This window comes from Salvelinus alpinus, chromosome 8, assembly GCF_045679555.1.
Source record: "Salvelinus alpinus chromosome 8, SLU_Salpinus.1, whole genome shotgun sequence".
Lineage (NCBI taxonomy): Eukaryota > Metazoa > Chordata > Actinopteri > Salmoniformes > Salmonidae > Salvelinus > Salvelinus alpinus.
Genome location: NC_092093.1, coordinates 28,090,566 through 28,112,672, shown reverse-complemented (window position 1 = coordinate 28,112,672; position 22,107 = coordinate 28,090,566). Strand labels below are relative to the sequence as shown.

The 22,107-nt window shown below is 40.7% G+C and overlaps 1 protein-coding gene across 2 annotated transcripts; it reads right to left on the bottom strand.

Annotated features, from left to right (window-relative positions):
* Positions 1–3,517: 3,517 nt before the first annotated feature.
* On the bottom strand, positions 3,518–21,735 carry LOC139582856 (fasciculation and elongation protein zeta-2-like). Of its 2 annotated transcripts, XM_071413244.1 has the most exons (9): positions 21,262–21,735; positions 11,780–11,888; positions 11,453–11,569; positions 11,180–11,321; positions 10,127–10,392; positions 6,954–7,034; positions 5,569–5,644; positions 5,313–5,378; positions 3,518–4,646 (listed from the first exon to the last, which is right to left on the bottom strand). In XM_071413244.1, exons 1-9 carry the CDS (start codon positions 21,708–21,710, stop codon positions 4,630–4,632), a joined length of 1,323 nt encoding a protein of 440 aa, XP_071269345.1. In that variant the 5' UTR covers positions 21,711–21,735; the 3' UTR covers positions 3,518–4,629. The 2 variants fall into 2 exon arrangements, with proteins under 2 accessions (XP_071269345.1, XP_071269346.1); XM_071413245.1 differs by lacking the exon at positions 6,954–7,034 and having other exon boundaries at positions 4,495–4,646; positions 21,262–21,732.
* Positions 21,736–22,107: the final 372 nt, after the last annotated feature.

Sequence of the window (22,107 nt, the reverse complement as noted above, 5' to 3'; positions counted from 1 at the left end):
CACCACAAAGTCAGAACAGTAGTTCTGAGGGGGAGAGGGACCAAATTCTTTGGGTGAGACACATCGGCTACTAAAAGCGTACTACACAAGATACACTTAGTATTACTTTCTTAGCTACTGTATACATATCTCCCTGGCATATTATATAATTTATGCAGCAGTATACAAGACATATGTTGTTGTGCTGCGCTCACTTGAACAGGAAGGTGGTGCGGCGGTCCTTCTTGTGGGCAAACTTTGTCATCACTCTGGATTTATGGTGCTTTCAAAACAACTGGGAACTAAAAAAAAAACAAGGTTTAATCATGATGTCAGTGATCTTCAGGTCGGAGCTCTAGAAAGAAGTCTGAGTTGCCGACTTGGATGACCGTTCAAAACACGGCCAATGTATTCAACCTTTTCTGGTCCATGGTGTTGCGTGTGAATGTTTATACTTTTAAGCTCGGAAAAGAGACACTTTCAGACAGAAGTTTTAAATCCTTAAATCCAGACTTGCACCACACATCCTCTCTACCTAATAGCAGGCAGGGGAAGCAAAACAGTGATTGCTTTGCGGCGCTTGCAGTTAGCCATTGAGTCCTTCCAAAACACTAGTTGAACTTGCGATTTCCGACTTGTGTAATGTTTATGTCCAATGGCCGATGAACACCGATACGTGTTATCTATAATTTCTCTTCATATAGTACCAAGGTTTGAAAAGGATTTGCCAGTAGATTGTCGACGTGATTCATGACTGCTTGAGCCTATCACGGCGCAAATAGAGAAGATTACCAATGCCTACGCTCTGTATTTTCGCTGGCTGCCCCGCCACCACAGAATGCACTGAGCTAGGCTGAAACACCTGCATTTTGGAGCTGCCTTACTCAAGAAAGAGATCATATTTGTATGCAGCTTTATTCATTCAATAATTTTTTTTATATTGTTTGCAAACTGATATGTGACACGAATTAATACCAAAACGACATGAAAAACAGGCAAAGAAATGGTCATACATATTTTTAAGCTCTGCTTAGAACTATTCCTATTTGGCTATGACTGCAACGTTGTGCAGTTTGGTTTTACTGATTCTTCACATCGACCTAATAAATGACTCACTTCAGATTGTCTTAAGAAAAGGACTTTCCTTGGAGCCAGACTGACATAATTCTGGGACATGCATGAGTGCTTCCATGAAATAGGAGAAGACTCCCGAGGAGGTAGAGGGCTGATAGAGAGAAGAGCTGCCCGTTACACTGAGAGAATAACATTTCCTTGTTTCAATTAACATTAAGGCATCCATTTGTATTCAGATTTGTTCTTATAGCTAACATAGAACGAGAAGAATATGCCATTTTTTATTTTATATAAAATATATTTGAACATTGACTTGCTGTTGCTCTGTATGCAAGAATGCCTTTTGATAGGTTTCTGCACATTTTCTGTTTACAGATTGCATCTATTAAAAGTGTGGACCAATGTATTATGATAGTCACTTCAAGTAGAGTAAAAAGGTGATTTAATACCAATTATTGATCATGGATGCACTTACAAACCAATAGCATGACACCAAAGTAAACATTATTTTATTTGAAATGAGTTCCAATTTAATTCTGGCACAAAACGTTTGTACCACTACAGTCGATATGGTTACAAAACAAACATTTACTGAATAAATTAATGTACTTTAGTACCTCATGACAACAAGACAAGTAAACATAAAAACCCAAAATGGGGGAAGAAGTATATTGCATTAAAAATAAATGAGTAGATTCTATTATACAAAAGTTCTGACATTTACAAAGGCAGCCTTATTTGTTGCTTGCGTCTATATAAATATAAATCTCCAGATAAAGCGTGGATATACGCTGATATGTCTGCTAAAATAGAGGGACCATGCGACGAGGGGTCGGGCTGAGCCTGAGTCAATAACCTTCTCTGATCTCCGTGACAACCCCATGCCGCTCCAAGACAACCAGAATAATACTGGTTCTCAACTCAACTCTTTTCAAGGAGTCCAAACCCCACCCAAGCTAGTATACATTTCATTTCAGCTTAACTTTCTTATTACAATGTGGTTCAATGCTAAGGATCCCTTTAGTGTGACCTTAATCTTTATCATTAATTGTATTTACTTGAAGTAAAAGTAGATAAAGTGCATGCAGCACATGCTTGGGGTTCTGAATGCTTCTGAAGCTTGCTACAGTTGAAAGATAGTTACATATGATTCTGTACAGTACATAGAGGTCTACTGGCTTCCTTTACTAAAGAAAGATGCCTTCTGAGACCCTCAACTAAAACCCAATATCTCTTCATAACATACACTTTGATACAGGGAAAAGAGAGCTTCCGTTAAACTCGGTGATTCCCGCCAACTACACCGGACTTCTACTAGTGAGGACTGGCACTACCATTGACTTACAGCGGCCCACCTGGGATATCTAGTTGCTGTCTATAGGTGTCAGGCTGCCTTGGTACAGAGCTATTACAAGCTGATGCTACAAAGACCACTTAGCTAGGTCCTAGCCTATACTTGTCTGAAGCCTTTTCACTGATGTTACTACTCAGGCCTAGGACAGACAAAAACTACTACATGGCTACTCAAGCTATAGGATGATGGGCTTGCTTCAACATTATCCCCAAGCATGGCGTAACAACATCTACTCTTCTTCCTAACACGATCCATAATGCTGTACTTCTGTGGACAGGCTGGCTGCTGTAGAACCGATGCTCTGGGTGTACCTGAGAGTAGTGATAGACCAGACCTGATGGGTTTGTGTGTTATTGTAATTATTGTGCACTGAGCTTAGTTACTGCTGATGATTTGACAGGATTGTACAGAGGTGATATTATAGACAGTGCTGAAGGTTAGTGGTTGTGGATGTAGACAATGGGTTTTTGAAATATGTTTGAAGAATCTCTCGTGCTTTCGTACAGAAACCTCCCTACATCCTTTAAATTGTCTACATAAGTACATGCAATGATTTGGTGATCTACTACTGTTGCTACGTCCACTAGACAAGACAAGATAACATGTCATCACTAGATGCCCAACCTTTACAGAACATCAAAGAGTTATTAGTTCGAAACACAACATGGCAGGATCAACTCACAGCAATTTAACCATTATTTTACATTCTAATATTATTGCTGTAACCCTTAACTTACTGTAGGTTATAGAGGAGGTATGAGGCAAGTATAGAGGGGGATGTCATGATGTGACATCCCTAGGAGGGGTCAGAGGTTGAAGGCTAGTGTTTACATAACAATGGTGATGTCATAATAAGTGGCCACACACTGCTGGCAGTAAAAAGTCCCTCATCTCTCTAAAACTACAGAAAAATAAAAAGCTGTACAAGTTTGTTCTTTGTTACCTTCTTACTAACTTCTGTCATTATTTTTCCCTTTTTCGAGAAGTTATCACTTAAACATTTTTTTCTCCATCTGTGCAATTTCACATTGTAGTATACAAACAATGCTTTATAACATTTGACCGATGTAGCTCCCTAATCCTATGTAGCAGCATGCAAAGACGTACACAACCTTTCAGGGGGTTTATGAAACATAAAACCTAAGAGATGGTGAAAACAAGGCTTTCTGAACCCCACTAATCCCATGGTCTGTCAATCATTAATTGCTCTGAACCAATAGCTCTCTGATAAAGTGGCGAACTCACATTGGACTGATCCCGCCCTAGTTAGACTGGTTCAAGAAGCCTTATTTCCCCATCCCTCATATATATACATACACACACAGAGGGCATTGGCCAGTTTAACAGAGAAAAGCTGCATCCCAATTGTCAAGTGACTTCTTCTCCTTGTCTCCTCACCCTAATCTTTACTGGTGTGAAAAGGCAGGCAGGTGAATGTAGAGGAATTTGTTTTCCATCTCCAGTTCCTTCACATCAGTGCAAACGGGAGATAGAAGATGAGAAAGAGCAAGTCACTTTAGACAATGGAGAGTAATACTGCTAACATGCAGAGAAGACATTAAAACTATTGTGAGATTATAGCATTACAACATTAAAAAAACATTTAAGATTACACGTAAAAGGTGAGAAAATTATAAGGTAAAACAGGCATTAAAATGTGAATCTCAAAAGATTGCGGGAAAAGTTGTCGTGGAGAAAATAAATACTCCATCAGGAAGAGTCCACCTTATTAGGGGGGTGGGTGACTTTCCTTCCATTGGTATGTTCAAGAACTCTGCAGCTCCTGAGCGCAGGGCCAGCTTTAGCCTTTTGGGGGCCATAAGAACGGCAAATTTGTTTCATGGGACCCCTCTTAACGACAGTCAGAAAAATGCATGTTTTAAAGATAATTTCCTGCAGTTCTACACATTTTGCCATGGGGCAGAGAGAACATTTAGCAATTTTCTAAGAAAGATTCATGAAATTCTACTTTTGCCATGGGGCAGAGAGACATTATTGCAATTCTACCCATTTTACCTTGAGGTGAATAATTTCCTACAATTCAACACATTTTACCACGACTTATGCCATGTTATTGATATCTGAGTGAGAGTGACTAACAAAATCAATGAGGGCCCCCTGGAGGTCAGGGACAGTAAGTTGAGTTCCTAAATTTAAAAAAAAAAAGTGCTTATGCCTTGAGTGTTCAGAGTGTTGTAGAACAGGTGGCTCCTCCACTGGGTCTATGTGGGACACAGCACTGTAGGGACAAGAAGAACACCCAGAAAACAGCTGTCAAAATGATCTACCACATGGAGGAGAGCAATTAAGAACGGATGGGGGGGTGAGCAAGAGTGTGTGTGTGAGTAGGAGGGAGTGTGTGTAAGATAGAGGGTAAGTAAAGTAAGTGTATACCATAATCACAATCACAGCACAGGTACACTACAGCACAGAGCCAGTGAAGGGGGCTGTCTCGGAGATGTGTGAGAGTGGGCTCTCCACACATTGCGTGTGTGCGTGTTTCTTGTATGCATGTGATTGTGTGTGTGTGTGTGTGTGGCTCACAAACCTCCACCTCTCTCATACTAGAACTAGCGACAGAGCAGCGCAGCAGAGGCGAGAGACAAGGAGGGTAAAGGTTAAGATGAAAGGCTCCGAAAAACCCTGCAGGCCTTCAGTGAACAAAGAACACATTGGAAGTAGACCCTCCTAATAACATGTGTCCTAACTGAACCCTTGCGTCCTGCAGCATCTTTCTCAGGCACTAGGTCATAGCGAGACTGTCAATCTAGACAAAAGCTCTGTTTTGAATGGGAGGAATGTTTCCTCAAAGTAATTGAGTACCTTTGAGAATGTACACCTTGTGTTGTAATGTGTGGTGTTTTGAACGGGAGTAAGAGTTTTGTAACTGGTAGGGAGGGAGTACCTTTGAGAATGTAGTCTGTTAGGAGGCTGGGTACCTTCTCACTGTCCTCCCGCATGGCATGCAGAACTGCATGGAGGGAAGAGCAAAAAAAAAAAAAGATTTGGGATGAGTTACTATCATGGTCATAATAGGACATTTTGGTCTTCACATTACAGCTTTCATCAGTTGGCCTAGGGTGATTTAAAAAGTTAACAAAGTGTGGTTTGTAAAATAAATAATACAACGTTGTAATAAACAGGAACATGTCAGTACTCACTCTTAGTGAGGATCTGAAGGTCTTCCACAGAGGGGGAGCCAGAGTTCTTCTCATAGGGGATAACTGTGGTAAGATACTGAGAGCGAGAAACACGCGTCACAACCACAGAATGAGAGGAGAGAGAACAAGACACAGGAGAGAGGGAAGGCAAAGGATGGAGGGGGATAAAAAAAAGAAAAAGGTTGAACAGAAATAAAAATAAAAACTGCACCACGATAAAAGAGAAAGTTAAGAATGTTGTATATGATGCAAAACTCGTCTGTAGTTCTGCCTGCTTGAACGACAAATATACACATAAAAACATGAAATGACCCCGGGAATCGATAGAACGTCACTCAGTGATGCACAAATACGATACAACATTCAAAAATGGGTGAATCTTAACTTTCAATTGGAACAAACAGCATTTTAACTACTTTGCAGACAACCATAATATCCATAAAAAATATACTATTCCCAGTTTACGATACAAAACCAACTTAAGAGGTTTTAAAAATAGGTTAGATTTGACTCAGAATTCTATGACAGTAAGGCAATGTTGGCAGAATTCATGGATGCATATCAATGCATGAATTATATAATTCACCAATATTTTTCTTGGTAGTCCAACAAATATTGCTCTCAAGTTGTAAAATCACAGCTGGCCTGGTACATTGTTTGCTGCCTCCAGCCATTCGGGATGCGCTGTTTCAGTTTCAATTACTCAATATAGTAATGAACGTGCAGGAACGAGACAGACAGGCAGCTTTTCTCAGCCAGTCGGAATCATGAATCAGCTGGCATAATTTGTATGGATATACAGGTGGGAGAACAAGTATTTGATACACTGCCGATTTTGCAGGTTTTCCTACTTACAAAGCATGTAGAGGTCTGTAATTTTTATCATAGGTACAAAAATCCAGAAAATCACATCGTATGATTTTTAAGTAATTAATTAGCATTTTATTGCATGACATAAGTATTTGATAACCTACCAACCAGTAAGAATTCCGTCTCTCACAGACCTGTTAGTTTAGCTCCATTCATTAGCTGTATTAACTGCACCTGTTTGAACTCGTTACCTATATAAAAGACACCTGTCCACACACTCAATCAAACAGACTCCAACCTCTCCACAATGGCCAAGACCAGAGTCAAACAAGTCATAAAAAGAGAAGGATATGAAAGCTGAGAAGGAGAGCTGCTTAATTTGTCTTTGATGGACAGAGAGAATGAGCCACAGGATGAGAGAGCAGAAAGGAGGGCTTGAGTTAAACTGAAAATGAAAGATGGTAAAATAAAGAGGACATGTGGAGAACACAGCAGCGTCAAAAGCTGTAGAGAAAAGAACTGACAAGAATTTTTTTTTTTTTTAAAGATGAGGATAGCTAGAGAGAGAGGGGCACCTGTTTGTCCCCTCCTGTGATGCCGAAAGTTTGACGGAGGCCGTTCTGAATGACAGTGGACAGCCCTTCCATAGTGAAGAGCTAGAGGAAGGGAGAGGAGGGAGAGAATGCAAGAGAGATAAAACTACCAGACAAAGAATGAGAAACCCTCCAAAAAGACATGAGAGCTCTAGAGAGCAGGAGAATAAGAAGAGGGGTATAGAACTGGATTCAACCCGCCATCGTTTCTGGTTCCAAAAAGGACAAATTATCCAAATGGATGTCCAACAGTTCAAATTGGACAAAAACAATGGCAAGGTGAATTCAGACCTACAGGGTGCTTTATTTTACTGTCCTGTTTTCAGCTGGTATTTACAAAGACATGTCAAAATGGCATATAACAAAGCCCAATAATTACAATGTAATTAGTAAATAGTAGCAGACTGTAGAATAAAGCAGAAGGAGAGAGACAAAAAGAGAGACCCAGCAGGGTCTGCAGGGTGAGTGCAGAAGTTAGTACAGGACTACTGCAGGGTATAGTTTTGCACTGCCATGCATGTCTCTCATTAATTTCTTCTGTTTCCAGTGCATGCATCTTCCCTTGATGTGTGCCTGTATGAATGAAGGCGTGTGCACAATACACTAACAGTGGGGTACAAAATGATTGACACCCTTGATAAAGATGTGCATTAATGGCCATATAAAATAAATAATTCAAGTACTGAACTATATTGTATGCTCAAAAAATTTGGGAAATTATGTTATTTTATACTAATACAATTGCCCAGAGAAAGAGATTTTGTTTAGCAAGTCAATATTTTTCCTGAAAAAGGTAGGGGTGAAAATGATTGACCACCCAGAAATTCTTATAAAGTAGTCAAAAGTTTAGTATTTGGTTCCATATTCCTAGCAAACAATGACTACATCAAGCTTGTGACTCTACATACTTGATGGATGCATTTGCAGTTTGTTTTGGGTAAAAAAAAAATGATTATTTTGTGCCCAATAGAAATGAATGGTAAATAGACATGCTAAGATATCATTATCATTCACGATTCATTCAGGATTATGCATAATCATGGTAGCATCTACATTAATGTAGAAGTGTTTAGAAACATATACTATTCTTATTTACAATACAATTGACTCCAAAATGACACAATACATTATTTACCATTAATTTAGGGGCGGCAGGTAGCCTAGTGGTTAGAGCGTTGGACTAGTAACCGAAAGTTTGCAAGATCGAATCCCCGAGCTGACAAGGTAACAATCTGTTGTTCTGCCCCTGAACAAGGCAGTTAACCCACTGTTCCTAGGCCGTCATTGAAAATAAGAATTTGTTCTTAATTGTTATGGACAGGGGGCAGTGTTCCCACTTTGAACAAATTGCGTATCCAAACGGAATTTCCTCCTACTCTGCCCCAGAAGGTAATACATGCATATTATTATTACTATTGTATAGAAAACACTCTGAAGTTTCTAAAACTGTTTGAATTATGTCTGTAAGTAGAATAGAACTCATTTGACAGACAAAAACCTGAGAAGACTTCCAAACAGGAAGTGAGAACTCGATTTTCAAAACAGTGCCAAATGATACCCCATATAGTTATGGATAAGCAAACACTTCCTAGGGCTTCCACTAGAAGTCACCGTCTTTAGATTTTAGTTATATGATTCTACTATAAAGGAGGGGCTCATAGGAGCTATTTTACTGAGTGGTCTTCAGAAATCTGTCTCATTTTGCGCGCGAGAGTGCTCTCGTTCCAATGCTCTTTCTTCAGACAATGGAATTCTCCGGTTGGATCCTTATTGATGATTAATGTTAAACCCATCCTAAATATGGATTGCATACATCATTTGACTTGTTTCTACGACCTGTAACGGAACTTTCTGAGTTTTTGTCTGGAGGGATTGCTCGTGCGTCATGAAAATGGATTCGTGGGCTGAACATGCTAACAACAAGTGGCTAAATGATGGGCTTTATGGAACTTTTCAGTCATTTATTGTCGAACTGGGAATCCTGGGAGTGCCTTCTGATGAAGTTATTCGAAGGTAAGTGCATATTTATAGTGTTTTTGTAGCTTCTGTTGACGCCAAAATGGCGACTATTTCTTTGGCTGGATTGTGCTCTGAGCGCCGTTCTCAGATTATTCTTTTTCCGTAAAGTTTATTTTGAAATCTGACACAGCGGTTGCATAGAGGATAAGTTTATCTTTAATTTTGTGAATAACACTTGCATCTTTTATCAATGTTTATTATGAGTATTTCTGCAAAATCACCGGATGTTTTGGAATCAAAACATTACTGCACGTAACGCTCCAATGTAAACTGAGATTTGTTTTAATATATATATATGCACATTATCGAACAAAACACACAATACATGTATAACATGATGTCCTATGACTGTCATCTGATGAAGATAATCGAAGGTTAGTGATTCATTTTAACTATATTTCTGCTTTTTCTAACTCCTATTGTTGGCTGAAAAAATGGCTGTGTGTGTTTGTGACTTGGCTCTGACCTAACATAATCATATGTTGTGCTTTCACTGTAAATCATTTTTGAAATCGGACACCATGGGTAGATTAACAAGATGTTTATCTTTCATTTGCTGTATTGGACTTGTTAATGTGTGAAAGTTAAATATTTCAAAAAAAATATTTTTGAATTTCGCACGCTGCCTTTTCAGTGGAATGTTGTGGGTGTTCTGCTAGCGGAACCCCGGGGCTAGAAAGGTTAACTGACTTGGTTAGTTAAATAAAGGTAAAATAAAATAAAAATATATTGGGCACAAAAAAACTACAAATATTCATGTAGTCATTGTGTGATAGAAATATGGGACCAAATACTAAACTTGTGACTACTTTATTTAGTCTTTGGGGGGGGTCAATCATTTTGACCACTACATTTGAGTAAAAAAATTATGACTTGTTAAACAAAATCTACTTCTCTGAGCAATTGTATTAGTATAAAATAATACATTGGGAAATTATTTGGGCATACAATATAGCTCAGTACTTGCATTATTTATTTTATACAGTCAGTACTGCTCATCTTAATTAAGGGTGTCAATCATTTCAGACCCCACTGTATCTATGCATGTATGTGCATCACAACGTGTATTATATGCATTTCAATTCATACAATACTATGTGTACGAATCTGTGTCTATCAGTGCCCATCTCGCTCACCGTCCCAGGGACATGTGTCCTGTCTGCCCTCTGAGCGCTGCCTGTGGGCCTGATCTTCTTCTTCTTGCGGAGCAGCTCGCGGTGCTCCTTCTGCCGACTCTGCACATCGATGAGCAGCGAGATGAAGCTGTTCTTCACCTCCTTCTCAAAGTCCAGCTCATCCCTCAGGGCCAGGGCCTGGATCAGCTCCTCACTGTAGCGCTTGATGGCAGTCTCCACCTCCTCCAAGGCCTCGCTCAGCTCTGAGACCGAAAGACGACGCAAGCCTGGGAGGAGGTAGGGATTAGAACATAAACATACTAACGCATACTTATATAGGGCTTGACAAATTCCCTTAACACATGGCAGGATAACACATCACATACTAGCACATACTTACATGGTCAGTCCCAAACGTTTGCATTACATCTTGATATGTTTTGCATTTAAAGTTACATAACAAGTATGCAGTAATTGCTGTCCAGTTGTATCTAGTGTCTATTATGTAACAATGCTACTGTGAGCCTGTATCTGCAGTCCAGTTGTATATACACTAAATATACAAAACATTAAGAACACCTGCTCTTTCCCTGACAGACTGACCAGGTGAATCCAGGAGAAGCTATGATCCCTTATTGATGTCACCTGTTAAATCCACTTCAAATCAGTGTAAATTAATGGGAGGAGTCAGGTTAAAGAAGGATGTTTAAGCCTTGAGACATGGATTGTGTATGTGTGCCATTCAGAGGGTGAATGGACAAGACAAAAGACTTAAGTGCCTTTGAACGGGTATGGTAGCAGGTGCCAGTCACACCGGTTTGTGTCAAGAACTGCAACGCTACTGGGTTTTTCGTGCTCAACAGTTTCCTGTGTGTATCAAGAACGGCCCACCACCCAAAAGACATCCAGCCAACTTGACAACTGTGGGAAGCATTGGAGTCAAAATGGGCCATACCAAACTTAAAGTTTGGTATACTCAGTATAGATGTATGGGATGGGGTTGTGTAATACAGCTGCAGGGAGCTGTTTATACTTGAGCTGTTAGTGATTCGATGAGAGTTAGGAGTAACTCACGGTCCTCATAGCTGGTGTTGGAGCTGGAGCGTTTGAGGTTGCTGAGGTCTTGGGAGAGCATGGACAGGTCTGACTGGGACGGGCTCTCATCATCCTCTGGGTCTGGAGACTCCTGCATCATCTCCTCAATCTCCTCGATCACCTGCAACACACACACACGCATAGCTTGTGTTAAGAGTGTGGCTTTGTAAGTAGTAGTGCGGTGAATTTGAGACGTGATAGAAAGAGAGCGAGTGTGTATGTGTGTGTTGTCTGTCAAGTGTGTATGTGTACCTGTTCAGCAGTGAAGAGCGGCTCATCGTTGATGCAGGACACAATAATGGAGTGCATGTCCATCTGTTCCCTCAGCTCCTCATCATCAGACAGGTCCAGAGGCATGTTGTCCAGCTTCTGTCCATCAGAGAGAGAGAAGAGGGCGAGAAGAGGGACAAATAGAGAGATAGGGAGGGAGAGAGCAAAAAGGGAGATGAGAGACAGCTTGGCTGAGCTAACGAACAGGTGTGCTGAGCAGGGGAATGTGTACAGAGAGTGGGGAGGGGCAGACCATGTGTGTAAGTGTTTGCCTATGGGTGTGGGCGTTAGCCTGTATGTGTGTCTTACCCCCTGCTTGCAGAGGTTGAGTGTGGGGAGATGCAGGGAGCGAATGTGAGATGTCTTCCAGTCCACTGGCATCACGTTTCCATAGTTATCTGTCAGAGCATTCCACACCCTGAGGGGGAGAACGAGAGAAAGAACATGGAAGAGAAATGGTGAGAGGAATGAAGAGAAAAACGAGGAAGACAGAAAATGTTACACTGCACATGAAACATTTCCCCAGTGACACAGCATTAGTTGGCAGTAGTGTGTCATCCTCTTTCCTCACCACACACACACACACACACACACACACGTCTCTGTCCGTGACGCAGCTCGACTCTGCCTGATAAGAGAGCAGGAATCTAGCCTTTTAATAGCCTAGTAATTTTTTTATGCCAAATGTATTGTCCAAGTTCTCTCTCAAAAGGGCTTTGCTTTGTGCTATACTACAGGAAATACAGAATACATTTTGTAATTAGATCCCGCTACACAATGGGAGTGAACATGTGTAATGTGAGGATGAGTGTGTGTCTGACCAGGACTGCTGCGAGCGATGCGAGGATGGGCACTGTGAACCCATGTGTCAGAAAGGTTTTGCATCAGAGAGTTTGTCACACACGTGTTCTTCATATAACCCCAGTCTCTCCAACCCTCTTACTAACAAAGCAGCATTATCATCAACAACACACAGTTCAAGGATAGGTTCTCTAAATGGGGCAATGCTGGCAGGAAATGCTTTGGCCCTGCGGCTGTCACCCTGTGATTCAGGCATTACTATATTTTTAGGCCGTCAACAACAGGCACGCACAAATGCAAGCCCTGCATAAATAAGAACAAGCACACAAAAGCCTCTATGTGGCCAGTGGCTCTTTGTGTATCTCCATGGGTAGTCCTACACCAAGGAAAGTTGATCATGAAACTTTTCCCTAAAGCACATCGATATATGAACACACACACACTCCTTCCTGTCTCCATGTCATCCTCGCTGTGTGTCTCTGCTTGGAGGTAGGTCATTAGCCAGCTACAGTAGAGCTTGTTAGTAGGCAAGTAGAGCTTGTTAGTAGGCATGAGTGACTGCCCTCCAAAAAGGGCAGTCACTCATGAAAGGACTCCGCTGCCCTCAGTGCACTGCTCTTTCAGCCCTGCTAAGGCTTCTATCCAAACGAACCCCTCCACCTTCCTCTCACCATCCTCTGTTTTCCTCACCAACACATCCTCGTCACCCTAGTCGCTGTGTGTATATGAGCTCTCTGTGTGTGTACGTGTGCGTGTCTGTGTGTACGTGTGCGTGTGAATTTAACTCTTCTTTCATGGAAATTCATATTTTTTACCAAAACGGAGCTGACAATGTCACTGCTGTATCTTTATTGAGTGTGACAGCCTAGGAGGCCATTTTAGGAAGGTGACACTGACTATGCTGAAGTCAGATCATGCTGTTGATGAGTCAAAAAGATATGGATAGCCTAGCTACCCTTGTTATAACATGTGTTACTATTATAAAAAATAACCCCATTCTAAGATAACAGGGATTGTTCAGTTAAGGCTTACATATGGGAGCTCATATTACTGTAAAAGAGTGCAGTGTTTCCCAAAGATTATTTGGATGTGACTCAAGAGCAACTGAAGCAACATAGAAGACTGTCAATTTCAACTAACACAATCTTTGTGTGTGTATCTGACTGTGTGTGTATGTGTGTGTGTTTGTGCTGAGCGATTAAGCAACACTTTTTATTTTTTAAGTTGTTTGTGCGGTTTGTTCTTCAGCTGCCCGAAATGTGAGGGAAAATATCCACAGGAAAGTATTGTTTACCACTTGAAGCTGGGATGTCCCTCCTACCGTTTCATTCGCTCTTCCGACTGCCCAACTCCTGGCGGAACCCTACATTACAGTCACTGACATCGTAGCACAGCAGGAGAGTGGTTTCATCACGGTAGCACATTGAGGTCGATTCATAGCAATTCATCTAAAATAATTAATAGATTTTAAATTTGAAAAAAACGCTGTCATAGACGGACAAGACTAATATGAGATGAAAGGAGAGTTCCTAACAAGTTCAGGAAGCCAAGATAGAGCTCTGTGAGACGTTCACAGCGATGGGAGCAGACGTTTTGATCAAGCGAGACCAGAAAAAATTTATGTATTTTACAGATATAAGGAAGGTGAAATCTTATATAGTTAGTCGTGTTTATAACTTGAATATACTATATTTAGAAAGCATAAGTAATTTCAAGCCTTATCGATACAGTTTTGTTGAATAGGAAATACATAATATAAAATGTCATTTTCTTATTTGTATCATATTTGTACTGTGTACTTGAGCTTGTGTCCTCAAAAGTCAGTACACCTCAGCCATTTATAACAATTTTTTACCAGAAAGGTGAGATGATTTTAACCATCCTGAGTATGCAGCATTACTAGGTATTGTTTATGGCCCTCTCATAATAAATCATTATTTGGGAGATTACATAGATTATATTTTTGATTACAATTAACTGGTTAATGGCTGTGATAGGAGAAAACTGAGGATGGATCAAGATCATTGTAGTTACTCCACAATACTAACCTAATTGACAGAGTGAAAAGGAAGTCTGTACAGAAAAAGAATATTCCAAAACATGCATTCTGTTTGCAACAAGGCACTAAAGTAATGCAACAAAAATGTGGCAAAGTAATTACCTTTGCCCTTAATACAAAGTGTTATGTTTGAGGCAAATCCAATACAACACAATACAGAGTACCACTCTCCATATTTTCAAGCACAGTGGTGGCTGCATCATGCTATGCGTATGCTTGTAATCGTTAAGGACTGGGGAGTTTTTCAGGATAAAAAAATTAATGGAATAGAGCTAAGTACAGGCAAAATCCTAGAGGAAAACCTGGTTCAGTCTGCTTTCCATCAGACACTGGGAGATTAATTCACCTTTCAGCAGGACAATAACCTAAAACACAAGGCCAAAACTACACTGGAGTTGCTTAGCAAGAAGACAGTAAATGTTCCCAAATGGCCAATTTACAGCATTGACTTCAATCTACTTGAAAATCTATGGCAACACTTGAAAATGGTTGACAAGCAATGATCAACAAGAGCTTGAAGAATTATGAAAATAATAAAATGGGTAAATGTTGCGCAATCCAGGCGTGAAAAGCTTTTAGAGACTTACCCAGAAAGACTTTTAGCTGTAATTGCTGCCAAAGGTGCTTCTACAAAGTACCAACTCAGGGGTGTGAATACTTATGTAAATTACATATTTCATTTTCAATAAACTTGCTACAATTTCTAAAAACATGGTTTCATTTTGTTATTATGGGGTATTATGTGTAGATTGGTAAGATTTGTATTTTTAATCCATTTTGAATTCATGCTGTTGTAACAAAATGTGTAATCTATGGTCAAGGGGTATGAATAATTTCTGAAGGCACTGTATATGTTAATGTTAGTTCTTTATTGGATATTCAGTTCTGTCTCTTCAAAGGCTATTGAACCAAGCATACCATGACAATGAAAAAAAAGTATTTTATTTGGATTCAGAATATTAAATGTTCATTGTGATGGCATGCTTGGTTCAATAGCTATTAATTAACTAGAGAAAACCGAATATCCAATATAAAACAAATTTTATCTTGCTGCGAACCACCAAGCTTGGTCTCATAGGCTCGACGTAACATAGTACATGTAAATCCGGGACACTTAAATTAGTATATGTTATGTTTGGTTACATAACACAAGGTTACTTAAGGCAAAAAGGAAAGGAGGGCGATTGGTCGAGGTGGATGGGTGGACGTATAACACGAATTTCTAGCAAACCAACAGTTGCGTTTTTCCAAATATCATCACGGACCACTTTAGCATTTTCTTTAGCATGTTACCCTAACTATAACCCTTTTAGCTAACCCTTCCCCTAACCCCACTAACGTTAGCCATTTAGCTAACGTTAGCATTACCCACTTAGCCACCTAACTAACATTAGTAACAAATTGTCATTTGTAAAATGACCTCCAAGCTCGTCACCAAGCTTAGGACTCTGGGTCTGAACACCTCCCTCTGCAACTGGACTTCCTGACTAGCCGACCCCAGGTGGTGAGGGTAGGCAACATCACTTCCGCCACGCTGACCCTCAACACCTGGGCCCCACAGGGGTTTGTGCTTAGTCCCTTCCTGTACTCTCTGTTCACCCACGACTGCGTGGCCACACATGACTCAAAACACCATCATCAAGTTTGCTGAGGACAACGGTGGTAGGCTTGATGACTGGCGACAATGAGTCAGCCTACAGGGAGGAGGTTAGTGACCTGACAGTGTGGTGCCAGAGCAACAACCTCTCCTTCAACATCAATAAGACCAAGGACCTGATCGTGGACTACAGGAAACAAGGGGGCGAGCACACCCACGGGACTGCAGTGGAGCAGGTCGAGAGCTTCAAGTTCTTCTGTGTCCAAATCACTAAAGACTTAAAAATGGTCCAAACACACACGCACAGTTGTGAAGAATGCGTGAAAGGGCCTCTTCCCCCTCAGGAGGTTGAAAAAGTTAGCCATGGGCCCTCAAAGCATCTTTTCTGGCTGCATCACTGCCTGGTATGGTAATAGTACCGCTCTCGATCGCAAGGCGCGGACAGCCCAGTAGATCACTGGGGCCGAGCTCCCTGCAATCCAGGATAAAGGTTGACCGATTAATCGGCCAATTTCAAGTTTTCATAACAATTGGTCATCGGCATTTTTGGATGCCGATTATGGCCGATTACATTGCATTCCACGAGGAACTGTGTGGCAGGCTGACCACCTGTTACCTTGGCTCCTTGCTGCACTCGCGTAAGTTGCTAGCAAGCATTAAACTTATCTTATAAAAAACAATCAATCTTCACATAATCACTAGTTAACCTAGTAATATCATAAACCATGTGTAGTTAACTAGCTTGTCCTGCGTTGCATATAATCAATGCGGTGCCTGTTAATTTATCATCGAATCACAGCCTACTTCGCCAAACAGGTGATGATTTAACAGTAGCACAATTGTTGCACAAATGTACCTAACGATAAACATCAATGCCTTTCTTAAAATCAATACACAGAAGTATATATTTTTAAACCTGCATATTTAGTTAAAAGAAATTCATGTTAGCAGGCAATATTAACTTGGGAAATTGTGTCACTTCTCTTGCGTTCATTGCATGCAGTCAGGGTATAATGCAACAGTTTGGGCCACCTGGCTCGTTGCGAACAATTTGCCAGAATTTTACGTAATTATGACATAACATTGAAGGTTGTGCAATGTAACAGCAATATTTAGACTTAGGGTTTGCCACCAGTTCGATAAAATACGGAAGGGTTCCGTATTTCACTGAAAGAATAAATGCTTTGTTTTTTAAATGATAGTTTCCGGATTTGACCATATTAATGACCAAAGGCTGGTATTTCTGTGTTTATTATATTATAATTAAGTCTATGATTTGATAGAGCAGTCTGAGCGGTGGTAGGCAGCAGCATGCTCGTAAGCATTCATTCAAAATTTACTGCGTTTGCCAGCAGCCCTTAGCAATTCATGAGGCACAGCACTGTTTATGACTTCAAGCCTATCAACTCCTGAGATTAGGCTGGCAATACTAAAGTGCCTACTAGAACATCCAATAGTCAAAGGTATATGAAATACAAATGGTATAGAGAGAAATAGTTGACGCGTCATAATTCCTATAATAAACTACAACCTAAAACCTCTTAACTGGGAATATTGAAGAACTGGGAATACTGAACCACCAGCTTTCCTATTTTCTGAGCAAGGAACTTAAACGTTAGATTTTTTACAAGGCACATATTGCACTTTTACTTTCTTCTCCAACACTGTGTTTTTGCATTATTTAAACCAAACTGAGCATGTTTCATTATTTATTTGAGATAAATAGATTTTATGTATTATATTAAGTTAAAATAAATGTATTCATTCAGTATTGTTGTAATTGTCATTATTACACATACAGTGGGGAGAACAAGTATTTGATACACTGCCGATTTTGCAGGTTTTCCTACTTACAAAGCATGTAGAGGTCTGTCATTTTTATCATAGGTACACTTCAACTGTGAGAGACGGAATCTAAAACAAAAATCCAGAAAATCACATTGTATGATTTTTAAGTAATTAATTTGCATTTTATTGCATGACATAAGTATTTGATCACCTACCAACCAGTAAGAATTCCGGCTCTCACAGACCTGTTAGTTTTTCTTTAAGAAGCCCTCCTGTTCTCCACTCATTACCTGTATTAACTGCACCTGTTTGAACTCGTTACCTGTATAAAAGACACCTGTCCACACACTCAATCAAACAGACTCCAACCTCTCCACAATGGCCAAGACCAGAGAGCTGTGTAAGGACATCAGGGATAAAATTGTAGACCTGCACAAGGCTGGGATGGGCTACAGGACAATAGGCAAGCAGCTTGGTGAGAAGGCAACAACTGTTGGCGCAATTATTAGAAAATGGAAGAAGTTCAAGATGCCGGTCAATCACCCTCGGTCTGGGGCTCCATGCAAGATCTCACCTCGTGGGGCATCAATGATCATGAGGAAGGTGAGGGATCAGCCCAGAACTACACGGCAGGACCTGGTCAATGACCTGAAGAGAGCTGGGACCACGGTCTCAAAGAAAACCATTAGTAACACACTACGCCATCATGGATTAAAATCCTGCAGCGCACGCAAGGTCCCCCTGCTCAAGCCAGCGCATGTCCAGGCCCGTCTGAAGTTTGCCAATGACCATCTGGATGATCCAGAGGAGGAATGGGAGAAGGTCATGTGGTCTGATGAGACAAAAATAGAGCTTTTTGGTCTAAACTCCACTCGCCGTGTTTGGAGGAAGAATAAGGATGAGTACAACCCCAAGAATACCATCCCAACCGTGAAGCATGGAGGTGGAAACATCATTCTTTGGGGATGCTTTTCTGCAAAGGGGACAGGACGACTGCACCGTATTGAGGGGAGGATGGATGGGGCCATGTATCGCGAGATCTTGGCCAACAACCTCCATCCCTCAGTAAGAGCATTGAAGATGGGTCGTGGCTGAATCTTCCAGCATGACAACGACCCGAAACACACAGCCAGGGCAACTATGGAGTGGCTCCGTAAGAAGCATCTCAAGGTCCTGGAGTGGCCTAGCCAGTCTCCAGACCTGAACCCAATAGAAAATCTTTGGAGGGAGCTGAAAGTCCGTATTGCCCAGCGACAGCCCCGAAACCTGAAGGATCTGGAGAAGGTCTGGAGGGAGGAGTGGGCCAAAATCCCTGCTGCAGTGTGTGCAAACCTGGTCAAGAACTACAGGAAACGTATGATCTCTGTAATTGCAAACAAAGGTTTCTGTACCAAATATTAAGTTCTGCTTTTCTGATGTATCAAATACTTATGTCATGCAATAAAATGCAAATGAATTACTTAAAAATCATACAATGTGATTTTCTGGATTTTTGCTTTAGATTCCGTCTCTCACAGTTGAAGTGTACCTATGATAAAAATGACAGACCTCTACATGCTTTGTAAGTAGGAAAACCTGCAAAATCGGCAGTGTATCAAATACTTGTTCTCCCCACTGTGTATATATATATATATATATATATATATATATATATATATATATAAACATACACATATCATTTAAAAATAATAATAATACTAGTAATAAAATCAGCCAATTATTCGGTATAGGCTTTTTTTGGTCCTCCAATAATCGGTATGGTTGAAAAATCATAATCGGTCAACCTCTAATCCAGGACATCTATATCAGGCTGTATGGCTCTTGAACAGCTTTCACCCCCAATCAACAAGATGAAGGAAAAGGAAACCGCACACTGCTCTTGATAGTATCACCGATATTTAATAAGCTTACGTATCGGCCACACGGCCTTCGTCAGAGCTTTTGGGATTTTTGGGAACCCTAACCCTAACCCTAACCCCCAATCAACAAGACTGCTAAATAGCTACACAAACTATTGGAGTTAACGTTCCATCTTTATTGATATTTTAATTTTGCACTGTCTCTATGCACACTCACCAGGGCCCTACACACTCACACATAATATGCACATTAGTCTACACACACACACGAACACCCACCCACTCACATAGAAGCTGCTGCTACTCTGTTTCTTATATTCTGTTTTCCAGTCACCTTACACCTATAACATATCCACCTTCATCACTCCAGTATCGCTGACATTGTAAATATGGTATTGGAACTGAGTAACGTAAACTCACCCCATTCCGTACAAATGTGCGCAACCGCAACATTCAAACGAAGCTACAAAGAAAACTAATGGGACTGTAGCGACTGTGTTGACTTCAAAATCTGGGGTGTGAACTAGGTTTCTATTCAAGCGTTGATCAACATGGTAATGGCTCTATAGTATTGGAGAAAAGTTGAAAAAACTGACCCTCCGTTACATCGTGGCGTGTCATAACGTACAGCACGCATAAAGCAACTATTTCTGTCTTACAATCTCTCTCCACCAGGTGTAGCACTTCTCTCATCCTTTAAAAACAAGAAATGGACAGTGACGGGGGTAAGGGGGGATACCTAGTCATTTTTTGCGTCATCATTGCATGCGATCATCATTCTCAAAGCCGCTGTTTACTTCTAAGATCACTTTAGCACCGCCCTAAAAACCCGATTCAAAATTCGACACAAACCTTCAAATAGGTATGTAATCACACATTATATAAACTCTTTATAGTGTTTTATTTACATTTTAGAGGCGATAAGTTGGACAGATCGAGTGAAAAAAAGCAATTTTCCCACACGACATCTCTCCTTCTCACTATCATGCATTAGTTTCGCTTCCCCACCCGCCATTTAAAAAAAGACCCAACGGGCTCATTGCTTGCTTGAATTATGCAGAAACGGGCAGTGTTTAGGTCATGTAATTGATTCTGTTGGAAAGGGGAGAAATTGTGCTTTACAATGGTATTGACATTACAGTTGATCTGGAAGTATTACGTTTTTGGGGCGCTAAAATAAGGGCAATTGTACGGACCAAGGCGATGTACGAGTTTACGTTATATAGTATGCTTACTTACTTATTGCATTCTTCATATTTCTCGTGTTTTTTCTAGTATTACATTGTTGTTAATGATGGTATTGTTGAGTTTTGAGTTTGCAAGAAAGGAATGTCACTGTACTTGTGCATGTGACATGTGAAACTTCTAACTATCAAGTTATTTACAAACTTAAATTGGGTAGCTGGCTGCTAGCTAACTTAGCTAGCTACTTTGAAAACACAGCTCAGCTAATGTATTTTAACTAACGTTACCTGCTAACAAACAACAAAACACTTAAGCTTATTAAGTCCTGATGTTGTAAGTTATCTTTACGGGTTTACATGCATAACACCAACAACCCGTTTGTAAAATGGCTAGCTAGCAGCAGGTTCACATTAGCAATGGTATGCTAACTAACTAGCTTGAGATTGTAGACAAACTATAAACGCTTAACTGATAAAGTAGTAGCTACAAAATTCACACTCACTCGTCGTCTTTGAGGAAATGATCTTCCGTGATAGGTTTAATAGGGGCTATGTTTTCAGTCTTGGTGTTGTAATTTCGAAAGCAAACTGTCAGCTTCTCATCGAAGTCGTGGACAAGGTCCTCCATTGATGTGAAGCTGCATATATCCCCCGAGAAGCTGTCGAGGTCTGAGAAATCATCCACCAGTCCCGTATCAGCCATGTTCGAGTTCAGCTGGTCCAGTCGGTTCGACGACCCGGAGGCCGCCTTGAATTCATTGAAATCCTGCCAGTCTTCGTCGAAGTGGGCTAACGGCGCCGCCATGACTGATGCAGGTACTCGGTTCGACTGCGCCAACCCTGGATGGTATTCTATCCTCCGCGATATGGCAGTCATGAACCGGGAGACTAGAACAGTAGGTGGAAGCTCTATTACTCTGCCGCTGCTGACGTCACGCGTGGTGGGCCTCATCCTCTACGAAGGAAGATCAAAACAAACATGGTTTTGAACGTGTTTTAGAGTAATTTTTTTTAAACTATGCAATTGTACTATTTCATCTTCGAGTATGTGACTGTGGTCAGTAGCGTACATGATTCTCAGTTAAAATGCACATTTGGTAATATTTTCCCTATTGTTGCAAAGGAGGAAAAGGTCTTCAAGGGAATAATTGTTGAATATTGTATTGACTTGGGTATTTAGGCTTTGAACCATAGACTGGGTTCTTGTATGTAGGCTATGTTATGTAAATAAAATACTGTGGAAAATGTTATTGCAAGCATATCATTTCCCACCTGGGGGCGGTGGTGAGCTAATGTAAAGTGGAATTGAGACATTTGGGTCTATAGATGGAGGTTCTGCAATTAGTCTA

What these genes read in the sequence shown, in the direction of transcription:
- LOC139582856 (XM_071413244.1), bottom strand. Translation starts at nt 21,710, where the DNA reads ATGAGGCCCACCACGCGTGACGTCAGCAGCGGCAGAGTAATAGAGCTT. An exon ending in TCAACCTCTGCAAGCAGGGG is followed by an intron (nt 11,570 to 11,779) that starts GTAAGACACACA and finishes TCTGATGGACAG; the next exon opens with AAGCTGGACAACATGCCTCT. An exon ending in TCACAGGAGGGGACAAACAG is followed by an intron (nt 5,645 to 6,953) that starts GTGCCCCTCTCT and finishes TCTCGCTCTCAG; the next exon opens with TATCTTACCACAGTTATCCC.